Genomic DNA, 26,638 nt, shown 5'->3' on the forward strand with positions numbered 1-26,638 from the left:
TTTTATTTATACAATCATTTAAATAGAATTTTAAAATTAAATAAATTTAATAAACACAATCTCTGTCATAAATTTATACAGTAATAACAGTGAAACTATTTTAACTTGTCTCAAACATAGGCCCAAGGCCGCGAATTCGCGCTAACTGTTAACGCAAGGTTAGGCCATCTTTTCGGCAAAGACCTCAAGTCTGAGATTTTCTGTGAAAAACTTGGTTTCGCCGTTTTTGGAGTCGACCCAAAATAGTGCTTCGTTAAGAAGTAAAACAATGCTGTCAACATCTTCAGGGTTTCGCCTGCCCCTCAGAACACCATTGTCATTATTTATAATGAGGATTAAACAAGAAAATTATTTGAGAGACATGAAATATGGAATTTTAAAAGATTAAATAACATATTGCGCATAAGAAATAAGAATTAATATCATATGAAATTTTGGAATTCCAGCGCTTATTCAACCTATCCTGGCTATAGATTTAATTGAATATTTAGAAAGCAAACTCTTAAATCTTCAAACTACTTTATAGAAAACCTTTAAATTAAAGTAGCTCTTTCCTTGATTTTAAGCCAAAATTATTAAAAAAGCTATTTATAAACATTATCTGTTTATATTTCTAAATGTGCCGAATAAATCTTGGAATGTCGTAGACAAAATAAACATTTTAATGTGAAAAGACATTACAAATGATTAATATAATAGAATAGGTTTATCAACTCAACTACAAATAATTTATCAAATCAATATTTATTTAAAAGCTATAAATTAAATTAATGATTTTTGCAATTATCTCAAAATAGATAGGACCTTTCTATTTATGATGAGAGTATAGAAAAAGGGATCATCATGAAGTTGATTAATATAACATTTAGTAAGAAATATTGTTTCCTACAAAAAGTATATTTTTTAAAAGACGTCAGGCGATAAAACGTTACTCAACAGACTATCTAGATATTTATTATTTTTATAATACGGGAAACGCATAAGACTGCGCGATTTGGAGAAAATAGCTTTATTTATGGTTTTTCAAAATAAATTATATAAAGGTTTCCCAGCAATATTGTTTAATAGCAAACGATTTTTTTCTTTTTCATCTTAAAATTACTTTTGATATCCAAAGATTTAAATTAAATTATTTATATAATTTAGATTTCGAACATGAACTCATTAGATCATATTAGGGTTCTATCTCCATTACGATATTTGCACGAAAACAATTTTTTAAAAAACAACATTTATATTCTGGTTAGCCCCATAAATAAAAGAATTATATTTTATTATAATATATATATAAGGCATAATTTTAATTAATTTAAGGATATTTTAAAAGTATTAATGATGTAAAATGGTGCAAAGTGGAGTTAGAATAGAACCCTATAGTGTAAACAGGCTACAAAGTTAATTATAAATTCTGACAAATTTATTGTTGGTATATATTATTTATTTTTTGTCGAAGTTACAATAATTAAAATCATTTAACACATCTTATCAGGAGCTAAAATTATCTTGTGAGAATTTTTTAAAATTTATATTACAATATTATTATTCATAAATAATCTAAAAATTTTCGAAATGGTGTATAAAGGCGCTTTGATTCAATTTGTTCATTTCTTGAGTAGCATTTTCGACGTTATGGGTCATCGCTGGGGGTCCGCAACTGAACACTCCAAATTTATAAATCTACATTACAAATATTTTTCTATACACATTTTTTATATAATATAATTTTAACATTAACTATCTATTATAAAAAATTAGCGGTCAGTAAACATATGATTTTTTTAAATAACCCACAAACATTTTTTTAGCATAACTAAATTAATTTTAAAAAATTTTCTGATAGTTCTATTTAAATTTCCAAAATAGAACAAAATTATAACGGTAAGCTCACTTTTTAATCAGTTTTTTAAAAATGTTTTGTTAAGTTTTATATTTTTTATAGAAATCTTTCAGAATGTCATGAAAGACAAATATAAAGGACAAAACTACTTTTTTTAAAAAAAATTCTTTTTTCTAGGGTAAAATCTAAAAATTTTATCAAACATTCAAATCCGATCTTTTATAAATGGATAATAATTTAATATTCATTCTTATTTATTATTTATACATCTGGATGCTCCTCTTGTAAGCTCATAAAAAACGAAACGAAATCTGGTCGCCCAAAATGTGTAATAGCCTTGAGCCCCGTGAACAAACTCCGATCATTCACTTTGTAAAAATGTCTTTCGCATATATACTAAAAATAAATTAAAACTTTGAAACTTTTCTGGCCCATGATTTAAAGCCAAAATTGACTCATGATTTAGATTCGAATTGGCTCATGATTTAGAGAAAAAACTTTAAATTTTTATTGTAAGTCTTCAAAAACCCTTGAAAGAAATGTCAAACTAACCGAGTATAATACTCCTAAATAATTTAATTTTCATTAATTATCCTTTGTTGATTAGGCAGGAGGGATCAAACAGAGATTTAGCCTACTTCTCATCCATCCTGAATTTAAATGGTAAAATTTCTAAAAATTATATTTATTGTAATTAAATTGGGGATTCAAATTCCACTTGTTTATTATTAGTAGTTTTGTTAAATGGCTCGATTTGAGCTTTTTATAAAAGGCTAACTCAATATTTTAGGCAGGAAAATATTGCCTAAACTTCGGGATTTTGCAAATAGAGGTTAGAATCTTTGTGCCATCTATGAACAAAATCTTTAAGCTTGCGTAATATATTTCTGGATATAAATCCATTTTTAAAATCGGCCTAAATTGAACCGTTTAACAACACTAATTATTAGTTATGAAATTGATATTTAGATGAATTTCAATAATTTAATCAATTATTAAGTTTACTAGCATCGCTGTCCTCAGATCAAATTTTTGATATAGCTGCGTGATAAATATATTTACGGATACAAAATTTTTGACGTCATTCTCTTCTACATCTTTTATTATATCGGTCAACCATTCAAATTGTTTTTGGGTACGAGTGATCCATAAGAAATATACCTATATTTAATATGCATACAATTAATAAATAATTTGTATACCTTTTGGCATTTCATCTTGGATCTGCAAATAGATTTGTGAACGATATCCTTCAGTATGGAAGCAAAGGGAGTAACACCTATTCCACCACCTATCAATACGGACACCTGAAATCTATCCCAATCTTGATGCCCTTCCCCAAAAGGGCCATCTAGCAATATCTTAAAAATAGACGATATTATTATGCCACGAAAAATGATTAATTATAAAATTTCTTATCAAAAAAGCAAGTGTTCATCTATAATTTGTTTCATTAATATTTTTAGTACAAACTTTAGGATGTGGATTGATGGTTAGAAAATTTGAGTCAAATGTTCTCCTCAAATTATTGGTCCATGGTCCAACTGCTCGAATGTGAAGGCTAAGGTTATCCTCGTGAGGAGCTGAGGTAAGAGTAAAAGGATGATATTCGTTAGAACCCTGACTGGTTAAGGCTATTCTTACCCATTGACCTGATTTGTACTCGAAATTAGGAGGTCTTTTGAACAGTAGATTTGTTACATCTTAATTTTATAAATATGAAGTTTAATTTATTTAAATGCTGACCACAAAAGAAAGACAAGCAATCACTTTAAAAAAAAATTATGAGTAGAAAATTAACTTGATGGCAAAATATCAGCTCTGATTATAGGAATTTCGGCCTTTTTCCGAGATAAACTAACAAGTTTATCTATAATAAATATAATCATGGGTCCTAGAAAGAACAGATAGAATATGCTCATCTGTAACATCATTCCAAGTCCGTGAATGAAGGTTAATAAGTAAAACACAACATATCTAATAATTAAAAAAACCAATTATATAAGCACAAAATTATAATTGTAAATTTTTTATTTTCGTATATTGATGACTATAAAAAATATCCATACAAATTATGGGTCTTCCAGAACATGTTGAAGAGGTATCTCCGGGCGAAGGGTAGTGCGAACACATATATGATTGTTAATACCATAATCAAAAGTATTCCAGAAAGGCCAGTTATTGTTCCGTACAACCAATTATGAAACTTTGGGGTTTCGTCACTTAAGTGATAAAAACTTCTCATCATGCACAATTGATCATTTGGGGATTGGGTTGAGAGGTGATAAAAATTTAAGAAGTGCCCCAACACGTGCAAAACTATGCATATTTGAAAAAAAAAATTAATAAAGGAGGATACAATATACTCTGCCAAAATAAAATAATTTTCCTGCCTTATATAATAATATGATTGAAGGGTATTGTTAGAATATAAATGTATAATATATGATATATTAATTTTAAACAAATCAAGGGCGTGTACTAGAAATAACAATGAGAGGGAGGAGGCATTGAAGAGACGCACATTTTAAAAAATTTACAGATCGATCATATTCGTTCTGTTAACTTTTTCTCAAGTGCTAATAATACTAGATTGGTCATTTTTTAAAATGCGGTTCGTGAATCACATTTTAGATTATGAATTTGGTATCATATTAATCTATTTATTATAGTAAAATATAAATAATTAAATAATTTGCAATGATGGATTAAATTGAGTATAATTATAAGCATAATTTATTAATTTGTAATTAGTTTAAGAAAATATGCAATTTTGGCCTCCAAATGCCTCCCCCCCCCCCCCATATATCCTTAGTTATGCTACTGAAGCAAATATATTGATAATGAAATGTAATAGAATAAAAAGAAGAAAAAATCATGCTTACAGCTAAATATTATCCCTAAAAAGGCTATATATTTATGCATTTGTAAAGCGGCATCGAAGGGAATAAAATGTCTCAGAAAAATTTCCCTGCAAAATGTTATCAAGTTTCTACACATTGTTAGCAAAATAGTGGAATAACAAAACATTAATGCGCTCGCTGAACCCCTAGATAACGCGCCTCCATACCCTACGATTCTTCTTAAACCAGTGTGTTCTTTCTCGAAAGTGTAGGCTTTAAAAAAAAATTAAGGCAATTATTGAATATAATTAATCTATTTACAATAGGCCTTGTCTAAGAATATTCCCAATACAATGAGAGTATAAAATGATAACCAAAAAACATGCCATCGATAATTCTCTAAATATCTTATGTAAAAGAATAATGATTGCGCTATTTTGCTTTGAGGTAAGTTGAGCCTGTAAGTTTTAATGCTAAGTCGTTTTTTTTTAACATTTGGAATGTTGTTAAGACTATTATTGTTGGATGCACATTTATTTTCACTGTTTAAGGTTACATCATAGTTGTTACAATTGAACTGTTTGGAAAATCTTTTGTGCATGCATCGCAAGGGAGATGTGGCAACGTGTGCTGGTTGGTACTTGTCTGTGAATTTAGTAATGTTAAAATTATAATCATTGATTTCTTTTGTATTAGGGTAACTAGCATGTCTAGTTTTGTCTACAACGTTACTTGTAGCATCGACATCTTTTGGTTTTATGATATTATTCATGGAATTATTAAATTTGATATTATCATTGCTTATTTTCTTGTTACCTTTTTGAATATGATTGTCATTGTTAGTGCTCGATTTTCTAGGATAAAAATAATTCATATTTATAAGAGTTCAACAAAAGTATTAAACTTATATCCCTTTATTATAGTTCTTCTTGATCTAAGTGGGAAATTTTCTCCATACTCTCTCTTTTTCCACTTTTTCTTGGGGATGCAAACTTTTATACCTGTCATTCATAAAATATAAAACTGATTTGTTTTTTTAAATAATGACCTTCCCAGTTAATATGTAATTCGTCAAAGTTGTGCTTATGATCTCCCAATAATATTAAAAAATCTTGGAATGATAATATCTGTTTCCCGTTAAAGTTGGCTGAGTCCAGCATAGTTTCTAAACCCCTGGTTAATTCTGGACCATTCAATTTAATACCCGATACCTCAACGAAAGATCTTTGTTGTGTTTAAAAAATAATAATATATAAATATATTGATTATTAGGTTCATCATAAAAAAAATTGGTACAGCATAAATTCCGTGAAATGCGTTGCGAATGTTGATATTCTCGAAAAAATAATTACGCGTTGGTAAGTAAATCGTTACCATATTTTCATTAATTTGTTTAAGAGTTATATTATTTGGAAATTAATTATAATTTGAAAAAAAAGGCATATGCAAGTATATCGCACTAAAAAAAGAAAATTGTCTATTGTTAGAGCACATTTTAAATTTAGAAAATTATCTTTCCATCGAATCTTTAAAAAGAATCAAATTAATATGATAATGAATCAAACAAATGAGGATGAGGGGTTAATATCAAATTTTTAAAAAAGGATGATAATGTTTATTATTCTTAACTCGAGCATAGCTATGAAATCGGCTTTGGAAATAAAACCCTGTTTTTCCGAATCGTACATGTCAAATATTACTCTGGCTTTATCGTCAGCACTTCCTATATTTTTAATATTTTTTTAAAAAAAAATCATATAATTTTTTTTTAAAAAAAAAACAAAATAAACCTTTGAAAAATATAATTGTAAAATCGAGGAATTCCTTGAAAGATATTCTACCGTTCTTATCTTTGTCTACCAAAGCAAACATATTTTCTACGAAAATAGAGTCCTCTTTCAGTGATAGAGCTTCCGAGAATTCTGATCGTGTTAATTCGCAATTGGTGAGCTTCATTATATTGTTGTTTAGATGCCATAATTTTAGGCTTTTATTGGAATTATTATTAACAGTAATTCCCGTTTTGTCTAAATCTATCATTTTAAAGGTAGTACCATTAAAACCATTTTTATCGATCACGGCATTAATTTCGTCATCGTTTTTAAATCCGACTAGCATATTATCGGCCACGTATTGGTTTATAGGTTTTGATTTAAAACGACTCAAAAGTTTATAGAACGAATTTAATGCAAAAGTCCAAACATGAAAGTAGGTTTTTTGATAAATATAATTAAATCCAATGTTAGAGTCCATTGTGGTCGTATTGTCGTATTTTAGATCATCATTTGCTATACTGTAACCATTGTCTGAGACTTTAAAATTGTTAAAATTTTCTGCGAATGCCTTGTATACATTTCATTTAGTGTTTAATAGTTAAATTTTTATAGTTATATAAATATTTTTTTGTGATTTTTAAATGGTGTATTAATTTACCAATGAAAAGGCTGTTTTAAAAAACAAATCCAATTGCTTTTCTCGGTCTCTCTTAGTGAAGGCGTTAGCGAATATATCTTTGTACTTGTTTACCTCACGAAAATTGACTTTAACATTGGCGGATTTAATAAATTGTTCAATTTCGTACTTGAAATTTAAGTAAGAGGCTTCTTCTTTAAACAGAAATATCTGTAAGATGTAGAAAATAACAAGAAATTAGAAACATTTATGAAAATAAAATACGTGGTCGTATTCATTTGGTATTTTGAGTAAAAACAGACGGTGTCTCTTGGTTTGTTCTTTAGGTAACATAATTTCTATGTAAGTTAATCGTTGAAATTTTATGACTCTTGAATATGGTTCCTTCCTTTCGCTATATATATTCATGGTCAACTTTTCAGGGTTAAAGCATATAACGACGGGATGAAAATGATCATTTTTCATCCATTCCTCGGCTTAAAATGTGTTAATTAAAAATAAGAGTTTTCTTAAATAATTATAAATAATTATTTGTCATAAATTGGACAAAAATATATTTAAACCAAATGTTAAATTTAATAAAGTGTTAAATTATACATGTGGAAAATTTTATGCCTGTTATATTAGCATCCTTGCATTTAAAATTTGGCCTACATTCCATGAGTTTAAGTGTCACCTGTTGTTTACTTTTGGCCCATATTAACATAATTGTCATAACACCTATAAAAAACAAATTTCAATGTAACACGCTTAATTTATAAATAGATATATCATTAAAAATTTATATAATATCAAGGTATCGAACCGCAATGCGAAAATGAAATTAACGTTTAAAATTATCCTAGCCGTAACAGAAACATTAACAAAAAAAACCGAAACGTTAACAAAAAGAAACCCGAAACATTAACAAAAAGAAACCCGAAACATTAAAAAGAAACCCGAAACATTAACAAAAAGAAATTCGAATCATTACAATAACATTTAACCCGGTTCTTAACGTTTTTTGAAATTATTTTTAATTTTAAATGATTGACAAAATTTAAAATATTAAAAAGTATCACCATTTTATATATGGGGTTTTGTGGTAAAATTGCTTGGTTGGGTCAAATTAGCATAATTTTGGTTGGGTTTTGGTCGAAAAAATGAACCAAAAATAAAGCAACCAAATTGGTCGACCTGGTCGACCAAATCCATCGACCCGAGCACCGACCCAAGCACAGACCCGAGCACAGCATCGACCCGATTTATTTTATATAAATAAAAACATGATATTATTTAATATTTTTATTTATTTAATATTGAAATGAAATGGTTAATTATTTATTATTATATTATGAAAATGGTTTGATTTGATGTTTTTTAATAAAAAAAAAGAAATTATAATATCATTTTAATTTTAACAATAAATTTGTGATTTTCACGCCCAAAATTTTAAGCAATTGTTAATTTGATAAGAATTTTAAATTTTGTAAATAAATCTTTTTTGAGAAATTATTTTGTGAATTTTAATATAAATTTTATAGTTTTTTTTTATCATTTTTCTGAAATTATTTTTTAAGTATATTAAAAGAAGTTGTAATTTCTAAGCATGCTTAAATAAAATTTCAGGGAAGATGTACCCTCTAGATAAGTGAAAATTGTCATAATCGTTATTTTTAAAGTTTTTTGAATTTTTTTTGTCGCAAATTGGAAATAATTAATATTGGAAACAAATTTAAATAAAACCTCAATCAATATGTACCCTGGATAAGTGACAATTGTCATAATCGTTAATTTTAAAGTTTTTTGAGAGTACCGACCGTATAATAGACCCAAGCACCAACTTATATTATTTTATTGTGATTGAATGTGAATATTTTGCCTAATTGTATTTTGCATAGAGGACGAATATTTCAATATTAGCATAAAAATATTCATATTTAATGTTAGAATTCTTTTTCAAAAATTTTTCCTTTTATTGATCCGAACATGGATCAGAGCACCTACTCCAAACCATATTATATTATTGTTAGTGAATATTTTGCCCAATCATATTTTTATGCATAGAGAATGAAATATTAACAGAAAAATAATCATATATTTACTGTTGTTAATTTGCTTGGTTGAAACAGCTTATTTAAAATAAATTAAAATATTTTCAGACTTTAAGGTAAAGGAGGTTGTAAGTAGTGCCTGCAAATAGGTATAACTGAGATCGCGTTTTAATAAATTGCAATGGGCTCAGGCCAAAAAAATTGAATTTGCAGAGCTCCCTTAGCTAGAGTATAGTTACTTAACCATCTTCAAAACTTTTGTGAGGTTTATACTTTATTGGATACCTATTTTCTATTTATAAAAAAAAAATTTCAGTTATAATATTGAGCGTTTCTTAAATTGCAATGGGCTCAGTGGGGAAGTCATATTCCTCTTGTTCAGGATATTTTTGCCTTCCAAAAAAATGATAAATTCTATGATATAAAATGTTTTTTAAATTATACAATAGGATGCATGCATATATAATTAAATAAAAAATAAGTTATCTAATACCCTTCCCCTAATATTCTTATTATCACAATTTTCTTGACAAAAAAACTCCAATATTATACAGTTCTATTTGAATTAACATTAAATAGACCATTTAAAAATTTATAAGAACCAGAAAGTAACTCATAATGTAACTGTAACTAGTTACATTTATAAAATTGTAACTAGTTATATTTTTATCAATGTAACTAGTGACTGTAACTAGTTATGTTTCATAAGTAACTTTAACAACACTACTTTTTATTAATATCCATCGATTCAAAAATTTTTACTAAGTTCTAAAAAAAGGATATGTCTTTCAAAAATTATATTTATCGTCTGCCTTTATATTTACTTAATTTCTAAAATATTCCATTTTAAGATATAAGATAAGTAAGTAATTTTTTTTTTCTTACATTTTATATAATATTACAACATGAATCTTTATTATTAAAATAACATCTATATTATTTTTATATAAAAACAAACGATTTTTATTTTTGGGTTCAGTTTGAAGGGAAGGGGGGGGGGGTATTTTAAAAAATTATTTTAGGGAAAAATAGTTAGATTTATTAGATTTATTAATTATTATTTTTTAGTTATTTATTTATATAGAAAATAAAAAAAATTTTTTCAAAACGTTAGTAATGTAAAGATTAATGACTTTATTATAATTATTTGGAAATTAATGGGGGTGAGAGAGGGGGGGGGGTGATTTAAGCCACTAAAAACTTTTTATTTAAGAAATATTTATGAATTTTATTTTTTTTTGAATTTTTATAAATAATACTAAGTAATTATTAGTGCTGTAAACGTCTACAAAAAAGAAACGCGTTACCGCTACTCGTTACCATTTTACAAAAGGAACACGCTTTACCGACTTTTCAAAAAAGTAACGGGCTACTCGTTACTTAAAAAAATGAAATGTTATATATAATGCAAATTTCCGACAATGTATAATAAAATAAAACTATACAAAAAGAACATAAGATAAGATCTTTTTATAATAAAATTTCATATATAATTATAATATGAATAAAATTTTACAAACATAATATATCATAAGATAACATCTTTATGTAACAATTTTTTATTTATTTTTAACAACAATTGATTTTCAAAATTTTGATCAGATAAACATGAGCGCTTAGTACTCAACACAGCTTTCGCCGTGGTAAACACACGTTCAATTGGCGCAGAGGATGGGAGAGTGATGTTATATTTAATAAACAAAAATTTCAATTCAGGGAATTTATTAAAAATATTTACGGAAATATCTTTATTTTGAAAAAAAGCTTGAAAGATAATTCACAGAGATCTTCATTCATTTTCTCATCAAAAAAAATTTATCTTCATCTGAAAATATTCTAGTGTGTGTGTTGGATAAAGGAATCAAGCTTGTTCTTTCTTTATCAATATCTTTTCTCAAACTGGAAATAAGTTCCAGCATTCTTCCTTTATTGACCTCTAATTTTATCCAAGGCCAATCCAATTTAAATAGTGGGTGAATTATTGCCGATAGTATATATTCATCATCATATGTGTTTGAATCTATTGAAAAATGATAGTCAAAATATAAATTATAAGCAATATTTGAACTGTATACCTTTTATCTATGGCTTCCAGGATTGAATCAATAAGCGGCTTACAAAACTTAAAATTATTTAAAGCCAATTTTTTAAGTTTTGATATTATGATTATAGTGGGAATGAGATATCCCAAATGTATATTTTCTTCGCTCTCTAAAATGGAAAGAGCCGTAGCTATCGAATACATGGTTAAATAATAAGATGCTATATATATAGTATTTTAATAATAAAATCTATAATGAAATTTAAATAAATTTTTTTAAAATCATTTAATGATTATTAAGTTTTTATATGTTTAAAATAATTATATATTAATTCATTCTTTATCTTCAAATGTTTTTTTAAGTTTGAGCTACTTGACATTGACGTCGAAATATTTGCGTTGGGACGTAATTTACATTTACAAAGTGTAGACTTGGTGCCATTAATTTTCTTAATTGGTTTAAAATATAATTCAAATTGGGGCCAGGGAAGGGTTAAATCTTCTTCATCTGAAGAAGTAAGGACTATGGACATAATATTCTTTAAAAATAACTTATAAATTAATTAATAATATCATTATATTTACTTTGAATTTTGATTGAATATTAATTTCGACTGATGATTTAACAACGAAAATTTAAAAAAAAATGTTGGAAGTGGTTGATATAAATTAAAAAAATTAAAACTCGGCTTAAATATTAAGAATTAAAAAATAAATAAAAGTAATTTTATAATACAATAAAATATGTTTTTTTTTATTGAAATTTTTTAAGAAAAAATATAAAGTAACGAGTAAAGTAACGTTTTGCGTTACCGTTACTAGTTACCTTTAGATGAAGGTAACGAATGGCGTTTTTTTCTTAAAAAAATAGCGTCGTTATTTTTTTGACGTTACTTCACAGCACTAGTAATTATTTTCTTCACATATCTTTATGGTTAATATTTAAGGAAAATGACGTCGCTTATTATATAATAATTAATAACATTAATTTTAATAAACAAATATATTATACAATTTGAAATAAATATTTATTAAATTAATTTTAAAAGATTTCTTTTTAGAAAAATGATAAATTTTTAATTTATCAGATGTCAGCCTATTAGTCTATATTTTCTTTCTTTGTAATTTAATGATCCCTATCTATAAATAAAAATGAATATCAAAACTCAAAAGATATCGTTGTTTAACTGTCAACTACTGAACCAACTCATCTAATCGGTTTAAGTCTTAGCCAATTTTTATAATTTTAGAGATCCCAAAAATTATTAAAAAAGATATAATACCCTCATTTGATGATATATGAATTATAAATATCTATAAATCGATAAATTCATATAATAAATTTTTCCCGGTCTTAGAAGATAATTATTTCTAATTCGATATCAATAATTAATAAGGAATTGAATTACTCAGTCTCTAATTTTTAATTTATAAATTATAAGAAGAGAACAATTTTTTTAAAAAAGGTATATAATATTAAATAAATATGATTATTTTTCTGTTAATATTTCGTTCTCTATGCATAAAAATATGATAAAGCAAAATATTCACTAACAATAATATAATATGGTTTGGAGTAGGTGCTCTGGTGGATCAATGAAAGGAACAATTTTTGAAAAAGAAATCTAATAATAAATATGAATATTTCTATGCTAATATTGAAATATTCGTTCTCTATGCAAAATACAATTAGGCAAAATATTCACATTCAGTCACAATAAAATAATATAAGTTGGTGTTCGGGTCTATCTGGTTGGTACTCTCAAAAAACTTTAAAATTAACGAATATTACAATTGTCACTTATCCAGGGTACATATTGACTGAAGTTTTATTTAAATTTGTTTTCAATATTAATTATTTCCAATTTGCGACAAAAAATATTCAAAAAACTTTAAAAATAACGATTATGACAATTGTCACTTATCTAAAGGGTACATCTTCCCTGAGATTTTATTTAAGCATGCTTAGAAATTACAACTTCTTTTAATATACTAAAAAAATAATTTCAGAAAAATGATAAAAAAAAAACTATAAAATTTATATTAAAATTCACAAAAGAATTTCTAAAAAAAGATTTATTTACAAAATTTATAATTCTTATCAAATTAACAATTGCTTAAAATTTTGGGCGTGAAAATCATAAATTTATTGTTAAAATGATATTATAATTACATTTTTTTATTAAAAAACATCAAACCATTTTCATTATATAATAAAAAATAATTAACATTTCATTTCAATATTAAATAAATAAAAATATTAAATAATATCATGTTTTTATTTATATAAATCGGGTCGATGCTGTGCTCGGGTGGATGAATTTGGTCGACCAGGTCGACCAAATTGGTTGCTTTGGTTTTGGTTCATTTTTTCGACCAAAAACCAGGGTCGTGGTCGTGTAAAACCAACTAATTTACCACACTATGGGGTTATATTAATCGGGGATCAAAACATAACGAATTTCGGTTGGTTTAAGTTCAATAAAAAATAACTGTTTATTTTCAGGTTCGATTCATACAAAATAAAAATATCGGATCGGTTTTACATTTAAAAACTGGTTTAAACATTTTCACATGCAAACCTATTAGAAAAGAAAAGCACATTTTTTTTAAAAAAAATTCATAACTATTCTCTAAAAAGTAATATTCAGCATACAATTAAAATATTTTCAAGATTATCTCCAGTCATATTATATCTATGCGGAGGAAGAATAAATTTTATGGCTAAGAACTCTATTGCAGGCTAACTAGGGTAGCTCACATCATTAAATAGCAATATCCAAAAATATCTAAAAATAATTAGTGACCATCATTCAAAACTGATTATTAATCCTCTTTAAAAGAGTTATAGTTTCGCCACCCTGTATAATCGTAAAAAAAATTGAAATTATTTTTTCAATGTATAACTAATATAAGTATAGTTCTTATTATACTTATGATAAAAATGACTATCATGAGAAAAGATAATATGAATGTTGTTTCACTCCCTTCAAAATAATCCACTATCATCATCGGAAAGCATGGCTCACTATAGTCAAATTTTGGAAATGGCGGACATGGATCACCTTATAAATATTTTGAAGTAATATATTTTGATATATATCGTATTGGGATATGAAATCCATAGAGATTTAGAATCTTTCAATTTGATTCCATTTACTTAGGATGATATTTACATTGGAAATGTATTCCAACATATGTATAATATCTACCATGTAAACTTCAAACAATTTTTGCCACTAAAACGGATATAAATTAAAAGTATTTCAACAGTTTTAAAAACTCTCAGAAATTCACAATGTGGGTATACTCTATACATGTTGAAATACATATAAAAATTGCCCTCATTGAGATATTCTAAATCCCAAAGAATTCCATATCCCAATATGACATACATATAATACATAAGCATCTACCGTAATAAATTTAAAGTATTTTCTTACCATCAGTTAAAACAAATAGGTTTTCTTGCAATCTTTTTCCAGAAATGTCGGTAATACTTCTAACAATATACTTTAAGCTTGTGTTCTTAATCAAATCAACCTCACTCTCTGTAAACAAACTAGAATATGATAAAATGATTAAGTTTTAATATTGTTAAAAAAGTTGAAAATCACGTGTAAATGCGAGTCGAGTCTGATTTAAAGTTTTTAATTTTAGGAAGAGGCTCACTAAATAAAAAATATGGACTTGGCCAAGCCAATTTGTAAATAAATGATAGGCCTTCTGAAATGTATTCTAACCATGCATAGGATAAAATAACAAAAATAAATGCTAAAATATAATTAATTTAAGATGTCGATTGACCAAAATAAGAAATCATGTTACTTTCTTCATTTTTTTTAATTTTTAGGTGTTAATCGGCTCGATTTTCATAAAGTTATAATCTAATATTTTTTCAAAAATATTACGCAAGCCTCGAGATTTAGTTTATAAATGTCCAAACCTTCCTGTCAAATATGAGCAAAATCTCTAGGCTTGCGTAATATTTTATAGCTAAAATATTAAGCAATCCTTTAATTGTTACATTCATCAATCGGACAAGGTATTTGCCCTTGACTCCAAGTTGTGTTGTCTTCTAATAAGCCGATCGTTATATTGGTGCCAATGAGATAGGATTCAAGCCGTTTAACAACACTAATTAAAATAGGAACTCGTTTGGAACTTTGCAAATTATTTATTTTTGGGGGCTCTTGCTCAGCTGGCCCAAATTTTTATATCCAAACATAGCCCTGGAAAATTTTATATAGTAAATAAAATATTTTTCGATTTTCTAATAATTCTTCAATTTTGGTTCACATATGCGCCATCTTTTGGAAAATAATAAAATTAATTAAGCTACAACAAGATTAATTATAAATAGTTTTGCATATATTTTTCATGTTAAAAAAATATCAAATAGTATAACTTTACGATTTTAGTTAGTGGTATCAGTAATGAAACGTTACGGTAATTGGTAAATATATAAAAAATATTTACCCGTTTTGGTTATAGTTTTCGAACCAAAATCTGTCACCATCCCTGAGTCTAATAAATTCGTTGAATATGATTAGGGAAAATAATTCTCCTGGCTTGCCATTTTTAGTTTCTAACATCCCACCTGTCCAAGCATCCATATTATTAATGTCAGAATCATAAAGGTTTAGCAAATCATTGTAATGCTTTAAAAGGACAAAAATATTAAAATATATTACTTATATAAAATTCAAATAAGTTAATAATTCTTTATTCAATTCAATTACAAGTAACGATTTACTTTCTTCTAAAAAACAGTGGCATCCTTATCATTTTGAAGGGTTAAAAAGCCAATTTCTTTGATTTTATAGATTCTCAGAAAACGCATAAGGTATGATGAGCTGGCAAGTGCCCTCTACCATTGACGTTATGTAAGGTAATGATAAAAATAACTCGTTATAAAAAAACCCAAAAACACTAAGAAGTTATCAAAATAAGAATGCGTGGGAAAAGAGTTCACTTGCACCCCTTGTAAAAAATTAGATATAAAATATTTCTTGAAAACTAGAATATTTTAAAATAAGTAAGCGATTTTTAAAAAAATAAGTAAGCGATTTTTAAAAAAATAAAGTAATTTTTAAAAAAATAAAGTAATTTTTAAAAAAATAAAGTAATTTTTAAAAAAATAAAGTAATTTTTTAAAATATTTTTTTTAAAAATAAATTAGGGATTTTTTAAATTTTATAAACCAAATTTAATTAATTTTTCAGAATAATGTTATATTTGTTGACGGGTTGAATTCAGATTATTTAACTTGTGGGTATTATTTTTCCAACTTTATTTTGATTTTTATCTTAAGGATATTAGATTATTTCACCTAAAATGATTATTCTATAAATATCAAAGTCAAATTGATATAATTTACGAAACATTTATATTAAGAATCAACAGAACAATATGAAAACAACAATACTAATCAAAAATAATAAAAATTAAAAAAAAATTGAATTTTAAATAATACTTTTTTAATTGATCTGAATAGCAATAGGAAATTCAGAGGAAAATAAAAATACTAATTGCTTTGTTCTTCGTAAACTTCTTAATCAGAAATATAAAATCAAACTCAAAAAGGTAAAAATAGTATTAATAAACGATCTAATAAATTTTCTTACTATAATCTATAAAAGCAGTTATTGATTTCAAAAATTATGAAGGTTTTATATTTAAAATAAATGAAATAAAAATAAATGGTTGTTTTAAAATTTATAATATATTTATTTATTTATACCTCAACCAATGATGTGCATATACTACTAGACTGGCGATTCATGCATTTAAAAGTATACCATAGGCGTCAGCTATAACGCCATTTTGTAGTTTGCATTTCGATTAGATGTAATGATCGATAATACAATTATTCGACGTTTACAAAATGGCGCTATAGCAGCTTTTATGTTTAATCATTGAATCGCCAATCTAGTAATATATACACATCAGACATTAACAGAGATGAAATGATATTTTTTTAAAAAAAATTTTTACACCATCTTGGAGATTTTTTTTTCTGGCATCCATATAAGAATGTGGTAACTTACAAATTCTGTCAATTTAAACAATATATTATTTTGTAAATTTATAATATTATATGTACAAAGTAAAAAAAAAATTACCCTGTTTTCTTGGAATGAAGTTGGATTATTTCTCTTGTAATCTTTAAAACTTTTGATTCTTTTAAAACCAAGAGCAGCTCTAACTTCGTTATAATTTGGAATTCCTACATCTATCGAATGGACGATATTGTCAACAATGTAATTACTCCTGGTGAGCCCATTTAATTTTCCATAGTAAAACTCTAATTTTTTAAAAAAAACTATATAAATACTTTTTGGTTTAATAAATGCGATACACTTAAGAATTGAATCGTGTTTTAGATCCTAGTAATTTCATTTTTTAATCCAAAAGTTTTCTTTCTTATTAAAACTTTTTCTATGAGCAAAAAATTTGTTTAAATAACAAAAGTGCTCAAAAGTAAATATTTATTAAAAGAACAGAGTTGCGATTGATATAAAAGTAGAGTATATATTATATTATTATATATAACATATATATATCATGCCTTTCATATCAGGTACGATGATATTATCCTCTTGTTCGGCTAATTGTGTTATCATTCCGTTAATAATTTCTTCCAAGGAATGTTTCAAGAATTTTTCTGGAGACCAAAATGAATTACATAGCCTTAACGCTCCACCATTTTCACTATTTTTATCTTTTGGAAGACAATTTGAAGAATTTCTTTTAAAAAAATTTATCATGAAAATTGATTAATAAATTTCAAAATATGTTTACCCTATATATAAGGTAGAGGGAATCATTGTTACATAATACTGAGATGCCAAGGCTTCAAACTCTATGCTTATAGATGGGTTTATGTGAGATTTATACCCTGAAAATATGTAGTATTAGAATTAAAATGATATTTATTATAAACAGTTTATAAAATTTGAGATGTTTACCTGAATATTTTGGAATACTTTCTTTATCTATGCCTAGTAATTCTGGTAGCCAATCTTGAAATACGATTTTCTTTACCATTCGATGCGAAAAATAAATTAGCGAACAAACAATATTATTAGAAATCGTAATTTGCAAAATTTTTATATGTCAGGTCCAATTTAAGACACGATCTGAAAATGATATAGGTTTTAAAATTATTTTTTTAAACATTGGGCAAGCCGAAATTTACAAATTCTATCCAAGCATAAAAATTTATTTCTATTTAATTAAGAAGAACAAAAAATATATTACATCCTTAAAAAAAACTCAAGAGTGGGGGGGGGAGGGGAAGGGGGTTGTATTAAAGATTATAAAAATTATTTTAATTTGATTTGAGTACAGTGAATCAATGAAGGATATGAGAAATAAAGGAATAGAAAAACTTGATAGATCGCTACCACCCATTTTCTAGCCTCGTTAAAAATCTTTTCTTCCAACCATTCGGGATGTTGAATCGATATCAAGTTCGCGAGATAATTGTGCCAACGGAACCAAATCGTTCCCATTGTCAGTAATAAAGGTGATTCATTATTGCGATCATCCCCAAAGACTGGTCACATTTACCAAAATGTATAAAAATAGTAAATATAAATTAATAAAGGTACATTTCTTAACTTTCCTTTCGTGTAAAGTTCTAAAAAATCTTAGATAATTCATTGTTTTCTATATATATATTTTTTTTATAATTTTTTAGTAATTATTAATTTTTAATAGAGGTTCTTAATAAAACTTCTTAAATTATATTTAACAAATGCAAGCTTATCTTTAGTCAAAATGTGTACATCTTAAAATATTTAAATTCAATTTTTTTTTAAAGATATTTAGTCAAAAAAAACTAATTTAGTTATAATACCTAAACAAATGTAATTAATGACCACATATGATTATAGCTAGTTTTCTTCTATTCAGTAGAATGCGTTGCAAAATAATATTAAGTTTCATAGAACGAAAAATATTCGAATTTACTCAACAACCGTTGGTATGACATAGGAGATTTAGTATAAGGTGGTGGAATATTTTTCATCGGAAGCCCTTCTATATTGAATTGAGGGTATTGCATACCTATCGATATCGGGTCTTCGTAATCTTCAATGGAGGCTCTAATTTTTTTAATCGGTGCTATTTTAAGCTGACCATTTTCGAAAGACCTTACAAATTGACTCCAAGCCCTACTTCCGCCATAAATTGAGCTACCATCCAAAAACGATGTTACTTTGTTTATCTATATAAATTTAAAATATTTCCATAAAAAAATATCACGATTTATCAATAATATTTTTTAAAAAAATAAGAATTAATGAGATAGAAATAGTGTTGTTAAACGGCTCATTTTGAGCCGATTTTTAAAAACGGCTAACTCAATATTTTAGCCTAAAAAATATAGCCTAAGCCTTGAGATTTCGCTAATAGATGTCCAAACCTTTGTTCCTTCTACAAACAAAATCTTCAGGCTTGAGTTAAATTATTCTGGATGAAATAGTGAGTTAGCCGTTTTTAAAAATCGGCTCAAAACGAGCCGTTTAACAACACTAGATAGAAAGGACAAAATCGGTCGACGTTCTTTTATATAAAAATAGTGGGGTCATTATGGAGAAGCATATAGCACTCAATATTTTCAATCACTGTAATGAAATGTAAATAACTACTTATATAAAATCGTTTTTTAAAAAAAATATACAATCTGATTTTCCAATATTATAATACAATATAAAGTTATTCCAAAAGAATAAGTATTTTCGACTTGTATTCTAGGCGAATTTGGTGATTTGCCAGTTAAGGGATTGTATGCGGCTCTTTTATATATCGTATAAAATTCATCCCTATTATTCATACTATTATTCAAGCAAGCATAAAGGGACGCAGAATTGGGCATCTTAACTTTGATCATTTCTCTAGGGCAAGCAGGTTCCCGGGCATTCATAATTTCGTTAATAACGTGGGCAGCTTAAATCGGGGAGGAATCAAAATTTCAACTAAAGGATATGACGGAATAATTATATACCAATAACTCTTATTTTAAATTCAAAGAGTATTTTTAAAAAAAAACATTGAACCCTAGCGCATTGACATAAATATTTGATTATACTTTACGATTATACGCCGATATCAAATATTTTTATAGGAATGATGGAGACTCCAAAATAATATCTTATAATACAAATATATTAATTCTACACAAAGTTTTTGTGAAAAATAAAATTTTAAATAATATTATATGGTAAGATTTTAATATAAACTGAAGGATACGAAAAAGACAGTTTTGTTGGTTTTCGAAATTAGACCAGAGGGACCAGAGAATATTTTCGAACTTATTTCATATAAGTTCTGATTCTTGATAAAATGTGGGATTTTATATACGCCGTCGTCTCCCGAATAATAGGCAGGACTTAGTCTCAGCAAATCGGAACCTTTTTGATGTGTTGTTTATTTTTGTTGATATAAAATATTTCTGAAATTAATATAATACGATAATTTTTGATTATTATATAAAATCTCTAATTTTTTACTTTTTTTCTTTCTTATTCCTTTCTTTATTTATTCCTTCTTCCCTTCCTTCCTTTCTTTCTTTGTTAAAAATTTGCTTTTTTTAATCCTAACTTCATAACATAAAAATATTTTTCAAAAATTTTGAGATATAATAAAACCAAATATTCCTTCAAGACTCTTTTTAACCTGAAGATCCAAGCGAAGGTGTTGCTAAATTATTGACCCATCCATCGTAATCACTATACTCAATTTCTCTGTCCATTAAAATTTGGCTCCTGCCAAACAACTCTTCTCCGAAATTCCAGCTATCTGCAAAATGTGCCAAATAATAAACAAAAAAAATATTTTCAAGTTAACAAATTTTCATTTTAGCTTGATTTTAGAATTCATATTACACCTAAAATATAAATTATACCTTCGTTACCATAATATTATATAAATTCACTTCTTTTCCCCCCTCCCTCCAAAAAACTAACCTGACTCTATTACGTCAAATCAGGGAGAGTGATTTTAGTGAAATTTAAAAGCGTTTAGAATTCATGCATACCATTTTTACTTAATTTTAATTAAAGGCATTTTTTTAAAAAAAATATTCCAGTTTAGATTGTGTTCGCCACTGCCCGCTAATTAGGGCCTAATAATATATATTTGAGCCTTATTTTATAAGGTTCATATTTCCACATTGTTCGAAAATTTTTGGCCTCAAGCGGGAAACTAAAAAATGAAATTTCCAAATATTAATTTTATTATTAAATTTTTTTTTAGTTACCTCTTGCTAAATAAAAGTGAACTTTTAACCTAGCCAACCCACCCCCTCCACTTAGTTCGACATTTTATTTAATCGGGCATGGTTATATTCTTATTTTCTATGGGCGTTTAAGTAAGTAGCTTTACCTCTTGAGAACTAATTATTTCCCTTAGTTTTTGTTTTCCCAGTTTAATGAGTTATTTTGAGAGAACCAAGCGTTACCTTGTTGTAAATACAACAAAGAGGACTAGGTGCTTAATATCACGTATCAAATATAAATCTATAATTTTAAATTTAATGTTATTTTTCTTATTTATTATTAATTTAAATTTTGTATGTTAATAATGAATAATGCTTCAAAAATTTGATCTTGAAAAATATAATTTCATTGTTTCATTATTTACGTAATGTTTTACCTTTAATGGACAAGTTTTTTTTTTTTAAACTTGAAAAAAAAAAATTATGAAAATTTAAAAATATTATATTAAAAATTAATTTGTAATTTTCTAATTTTCGCGGAAAAATATAAATTTTTTTTTTAAAAAAGTAAATAATTTACCTTGCGTCTAAATTTAACCTTTTTATTTCTCATTATTTATTATAATTGTATAAAAAAAATGAGACAATTTAATTTTAAGATAAAAAATTATCATTTAAGGTTATGTTATAAGACACGTAAGAAGAGGAAATAATAAAAAAATATAGTAACATTTAAAACATTTTTAGACTTGATTCCAGAGACCTACATGTTAAAATTTTAAGCCTAAATTCTGATTCAGTTTTAATTTTGTCATTTTAAATTAACTGGACTATATTAGGTTTAAAAAAAAATTTATAGAAAAATTGAAAATAAGAATAGAATGAATATTATAAATGCCATTATATATGATTTTTCAAAGTTATTGATATAATTTATTCATTTTTAAAAATATTTAGGCCTGGTCAGGGTTTTAAATTGATCTTTTCAGCCCCACCTGCCATTTTCTCAGATCTTTGTTTAAAAATTTAATTAATTTTAACCAGATGAAATAATATTTTTTTTAAAAAAAATTATTTTATGTATAAAAAATTGCAAAACATTTACTTATATTATAAAGGATTTTTTTTACAAAAAAAATATTTGGAATTTTTAGACAAAATTTGATCAAAAATTTTTGATTTTATTTTTAAACTCCCATTCTTACAAAATATTTATTACTTTCAATTTTAGACCTATAAAAAAATTATAATACTAATTCCCTTTTGATTTTGTTCGATTCGAATTTCACATCTATGATAGAAATTTTTTTAATTAAATAAAGTCATTTGCATTTGAACTTCAATGTAAAGGTCAGGGTGGATTCGACAACCTGCGCAAAATACATTCACGGGGTGGGCTGGAAATCCTAACATTTTTTTAAAGCTTATACACAAATTATGGACTGGAAAAAAATTTCTAAACACCCATTCAATCATTTTATCAAAAAAAATTTTAATTAATCCATATTATCTTTTTGTGATGATTTTTTGAATAAAATAAATATTTTTCAAAAAAATTGATATAAAATGAATCTAAAATATTTCTTGACATCATATTTAAGCGAATTATCAAATTCTTTTTATTTAATATAAGATTAATATTATTAATTATTCAACTTTCCGTGTTTTTATCATAATTACAAAGTAGTTGTCAATTGTCATTGTCTCGTAAATACAAAGTAGAAATATAAAATTCCTAGAAATATAAAATAAAATACTTCTTTTTATAGAAAATAAATATATGTCAACGAGTTAATTATATGGGGTGGGGGGTAATCTCTATAATGTAAATAATCTGACAATATATATTTTTTTATGAATTTTAATTCAGTAATATCTTAAATATAAATGTTTTTTTTTAAATATTTTCATTTTAAATAATAAAAAGAAGAATATTGTATTATAACCTTCAAAAATTAACATTCTAATTTCTGGAACACAAAGTGAAGTGAAGACCAATAATAAAAATCTATATTTAAAATCGATAAAGGTAAAATATTTCATAATAAAATATATATTATTAGACTCACTTTTATTCGGATTTGATATTTTGTGATCATTTTGAAATCGCAACGCTTTCTTATCCTTAAGAATCGTGTTCGATTCAAAGTTCTCCGGACCAGACAATGACTTGGTCGATTTTAGAGGAGATGATAAAATCGTGTTAAGCAGCCATGGAGTTGAAGTTAAATTGAAAGGAAATATGCGGATATCTTTTCCAATTCCCACTGCGTTGGGGAATAGAGAAGTCATGCCCCAATTAGATGATGAAGTCAAATTATCTTGGGCTTCTTTCGATTTTATGCTGGACGTCAAATCGAAAGTATTAATCTCATTTATAGGCGTCTCACGATCCTCCTTGTTTTTTGCAGATTGGTTCACGGTGGTCTCTGGGTATATCCTATAACAATTAGTTATTAGAAATAAGGTCAAGTAATATTTGGGGAATTTTTTTGCCATTTGTTGCATTTGAATAAATTTGTTTTGTGTGGTAATGAATCTTCTGGGAATCTGAATTGTTTTTCCAACACCCTACTAAATAGCGGAATGAAATAAAAAAAATTAATTATTATAATAAATATTTGATTATATTAGAAGAATTTTTTTTTAAAATAATATTCGATTTATTTTTAAAAAATAAATTAATTTACAAAAATTTATGTGAAGCTATTTTTTTTTCAAAGGTGTAAATAAAAGTGTAAAACAAAAAAATTGATAATATACCTGTCATTGAAGAACTATATATTTATTTAAAAAAAATATATTCTATACATATTAAGAATAATTATCAATAAAGTGATCTCAATATAAGCGATTGTTTTAAAATTTATGCTAATTTATGAAAAATATTTTTTAAATGATTCATATTTAAATTATATAAAATAAATATTTTTTTAAATGTAAAATATAACCCATTAAAAAAATTTTTTGAAATTTGAAATTTTTCTAAGGAGGATATAATAAATAATTTTATTTCGGAACTAATTTTCCTATGTAACTTAGGTTTATAGCTTTAATATGTCATCAAATAAATTTTTAAAAGAGAACTGACATTTTTGGACGAATTATATATTATAAATAAATTCGCTTATACAAGTAAATAATAAGATATTTCAAAAGTACCGAATTAACTTCCAGACATTTTTAAAACCGCAAAACATTGCAATATATAAAACTCTAAGTGGGTAAACGTTATAAGTGGGTTAATATACTGATGCTATATAATTTATATTTACTAATAAAAATAATAATTAATAACACATCTTTTGCAAACTCAAGTAAAATGAAACATATGTTACTTTATTCAATATTTTCTTATTCCGAAATTTTTTTTAAGAAATGCAGTAGAGAGTATAGTAAAACCTATAATATCACATAATTGTAATATTCTATAAAATAAAATGTAATTGTATCGATTGAGATAGTACTGTTAAACGGTTCGATTTAGCCGATTTTTAAAAACGGTTAACTCAATATTTTACTCAGATAAATATTATGCAAGCCTCGAGATTTTGCTCATAGATGGCACAAACATCTATTACCTAAATCTCGAGGCTTGGACAATATGTGTCTGGTTAAAATATTGAGATAGCCATTTTAAAAATCAACTCATATTGAGCCATTTGACAACAATAGATTGAAATGCGGATGGATCAGAGAATTTTTAATAGTATTCTTTGCCACAAGTAATAACCTTTTTGATCGCCTGTGTAAACATAACTTTTACCTTATCCGTTTGAATTATTTTAGGGCTTGAAATCCTCCACAGGTATAATACCGGATAGAACAAAAAGTTGTTAAAAGTGTTATATTTGTTGATTTTTTCCTACTCTCAGAGTGGAGTTGGTAGAAAATGTTGCAGTATGACGGCACCAGCTACACAAGTTAGCCTATGGAAGTTGTCATAAGTTTATTATTACACTTAATACATAATGCTTTTCTCTTTACATAAGTTTCAATAAGTCTCTATTAAAAAAAATATTAATATGTAATTTAGCTTTTACAAAGTTTTAATCCTCTTTTATAATTTGAGAAAGTTTTACGAACATTTATGATGTTATATATTATTTTAATCATAAGTAAAGCCAGTGCTAGTACGCTTACAAAACTAGGGTACTTTAAACCAATGTATTATGAAATATTTTTTACAATTAATTTATCCTGATTATTTTGTAGATTATTTATATCAAATTTTACGAGATATTACAAAAAATGTAGAACCAATTATTTTAAATATACTAAATGTACTTAAAATTATCAAAATTATGTTTTAATTTTTATATATATTTTGGCAAAATTTTTTTATATAGCTATAATTTCAAAATATTAAAATTATTCAAAATCAATCTTAAAAAATAAAACTGGCATCTTTATCCATTATAAATCCAATGTTTTAAGCAGCCTCACATCACAAGGTATTTTGACTAACCCCATGGTTTGCTAAATCAAGGCATAACTTTTTTAAAGAGTGAAATTAAAAAGCAATAAATTATTAAGTTATTTTATTTATACATATTTATCCTAGTAAGTAGTAGAGACCGGGGTTATATTGTCCGTAGAAAATTGAAGTACTATATAAAAAAATAGGCAAAGCAAATTTTCCAAAATGTTTAAACATAGTTAAATTCTTTATATATCTATACAGTAGAAATTAAAATTTAAAAAAAAGTCTTTTAGTATCTTATTAATATAAAATTTAAAAAAATGAAAGTTTAAGAATTAGTGCGTGTCATCGCATTTCTTTATTTTTAGATTTTTCAAAAAAAAAATTATATAAAATTGTTAATCCTAGGTAAATAAATTATAATAAATTGTCAAATATGTTAAATTTACCAGGTTCATCTATATTATATATAGCACCTGGAAGAACTTGTTGTCACTTAAAACTGTCATATAATTTGCAAAGAATGAGTCGATCATCTTCATATTCCCAATCGTGAACCTAAGAAAACTCGTAGCTTCTAATGTTCATATAAATATAATCGGATTTTTTAAATTCAAAATAATCCTTGCTTGAGATTACTTTATCTATAGAATTGATATTTAGCCTGAGTAACGTTTATAAAAAAAATTATTAGTAAAAAAAAATAAAAAGTTTCTTTTGACGTGTTAAAATTCAAAATTTACATTTAAAACTTTTCATGAGCATTAAGTTTATTAGTTTTTAAATTATTTGAGAAGAAATTACCTGCCCCTGGATAACTTTAT

General features: G+C 25.8%; 1 protein-coding gene across 1 annotated transcript in view; it reads right to left on the reverse strand.

Annotated features, from left to right (window-relative positions):
- Positions 1-1,498: 1,498 nt before the first annotated feature.
- Positions 1,499-26,638, reverse strand: part of LOC135924083 (dual oxidase 2-like) — a 31,768-nt gene continuing 6,628 nt past the window's right edge. Inside the window, exons 2-31 of the mRNA XM_065459131.1 lie at positions 23,461-23,831; positions 20,851-20,973; positions 20,415-20,585; positions 19,919-20,121; positions 19,144-19,399; positions 18,561-18,727; positions 18,138-18,207; positions 17,971-18,067; positions 17,738-17,916; positions 17,292-17,473; positions 15,646-15,827; positions 14,610-14,728; positions 14,074-14,231; positions 13,498-13,588; positions 7,690-7,812; positions 7,357-7,568; positions 7,114-7,302; positions 6,471-7,023; positions 6,310-6,403; positions 5,729-5,904; positions 5,585-5,681; positions 5,002-5,534; positions 4,723-4,953; positions 3,907-4,156; positions 3,639-3,814; positions 3,311-3,540; positions 3,040-3,198; positions 2,843-2,998; positions 2,105-2,233; positions 1,499-1,677 (exon numbers count right to left, since the gene is read on the reverse strand). Coding sequence (XP_065315203.1) covers positions 1,555-1,677; positions 2,105-2,233; positions 2,843-2,998; positions 3,040-3,198; positions 3,311-3,540; positions 3,639-3,814; positions 3,907-4,156; positions 4,723-4,953; positions 5,002-5,534; positions 5,585-5,681; positions 5,729-5,904; positions 6,310-6,403; positions 6,471-7,023; positions 7,114-7,302; positions 7,357-7,568; positions 7,690-7,812; positions 13,498-13,588; positions 14,074-14,231; positions 14,610-14,728; positions 15,646-15,827; positions 17,292-17,473; positions 17,738-17,916; positions 17,971-18,067; positions 18,138-18,207; positions 18,561-18,727; positions 19,144-19,399; positions 19,919-20,121; positions 20,415-20,585; positions 20,851-20,973; positions 23,461-23,831 — 5,800 coding nt within the window. The 3' untranslated portion in view covers positions 1,499-1,554. The remainder of the gene's footprint in view (positions 1,678-2,104; positions 2,234-2,842; positions 2,999-3,039; positions 3,199-3,310; positions 3,541-3,638; positions 3,815-3,906; positions 4,157-4,722; positions 4,954-5,001; positions 5,535-5,584; positions 5,682-5,728; positions 5,905-6,309; positions 6,404-6,470; positions 7,024-7,113; positions 7,303-7,356; positions 7,569-7,689; positions 7,813-13,497; positions 13,589-14,073; positions 14,232-14,609; positions 14,729-15,645; positions 15,828-17,291; positions 17,474-17,737; positions 17,917-17,970; positions 18,068-18,137; positions 18,208-18,560; positions 18,728-19,143; positions 19,400-19,918; positions 20,122-20,414; positions 20,586-20,850; positions 20,974-23,460; positions 23,832-26,638) is intronic.

The sequence above is a fragment of the Gordionus sp. m RMFG-2023 genome, chromosome 2, assembly GCF_954871325.1.
Source record: "Gordionus sp. m RMFG-2023 chromosome 2, tfGorSpeb1-WG-v2, whole genome shotgun sequence".
NCBI classification, from domain to species: domain Eukaryota; kingdom Metazoa; phylum Nematomorpha; class Gordioida; order Chordodea; family Parachordodidae; genus Gordionus; species Gordionus sp. m RMFG-2023.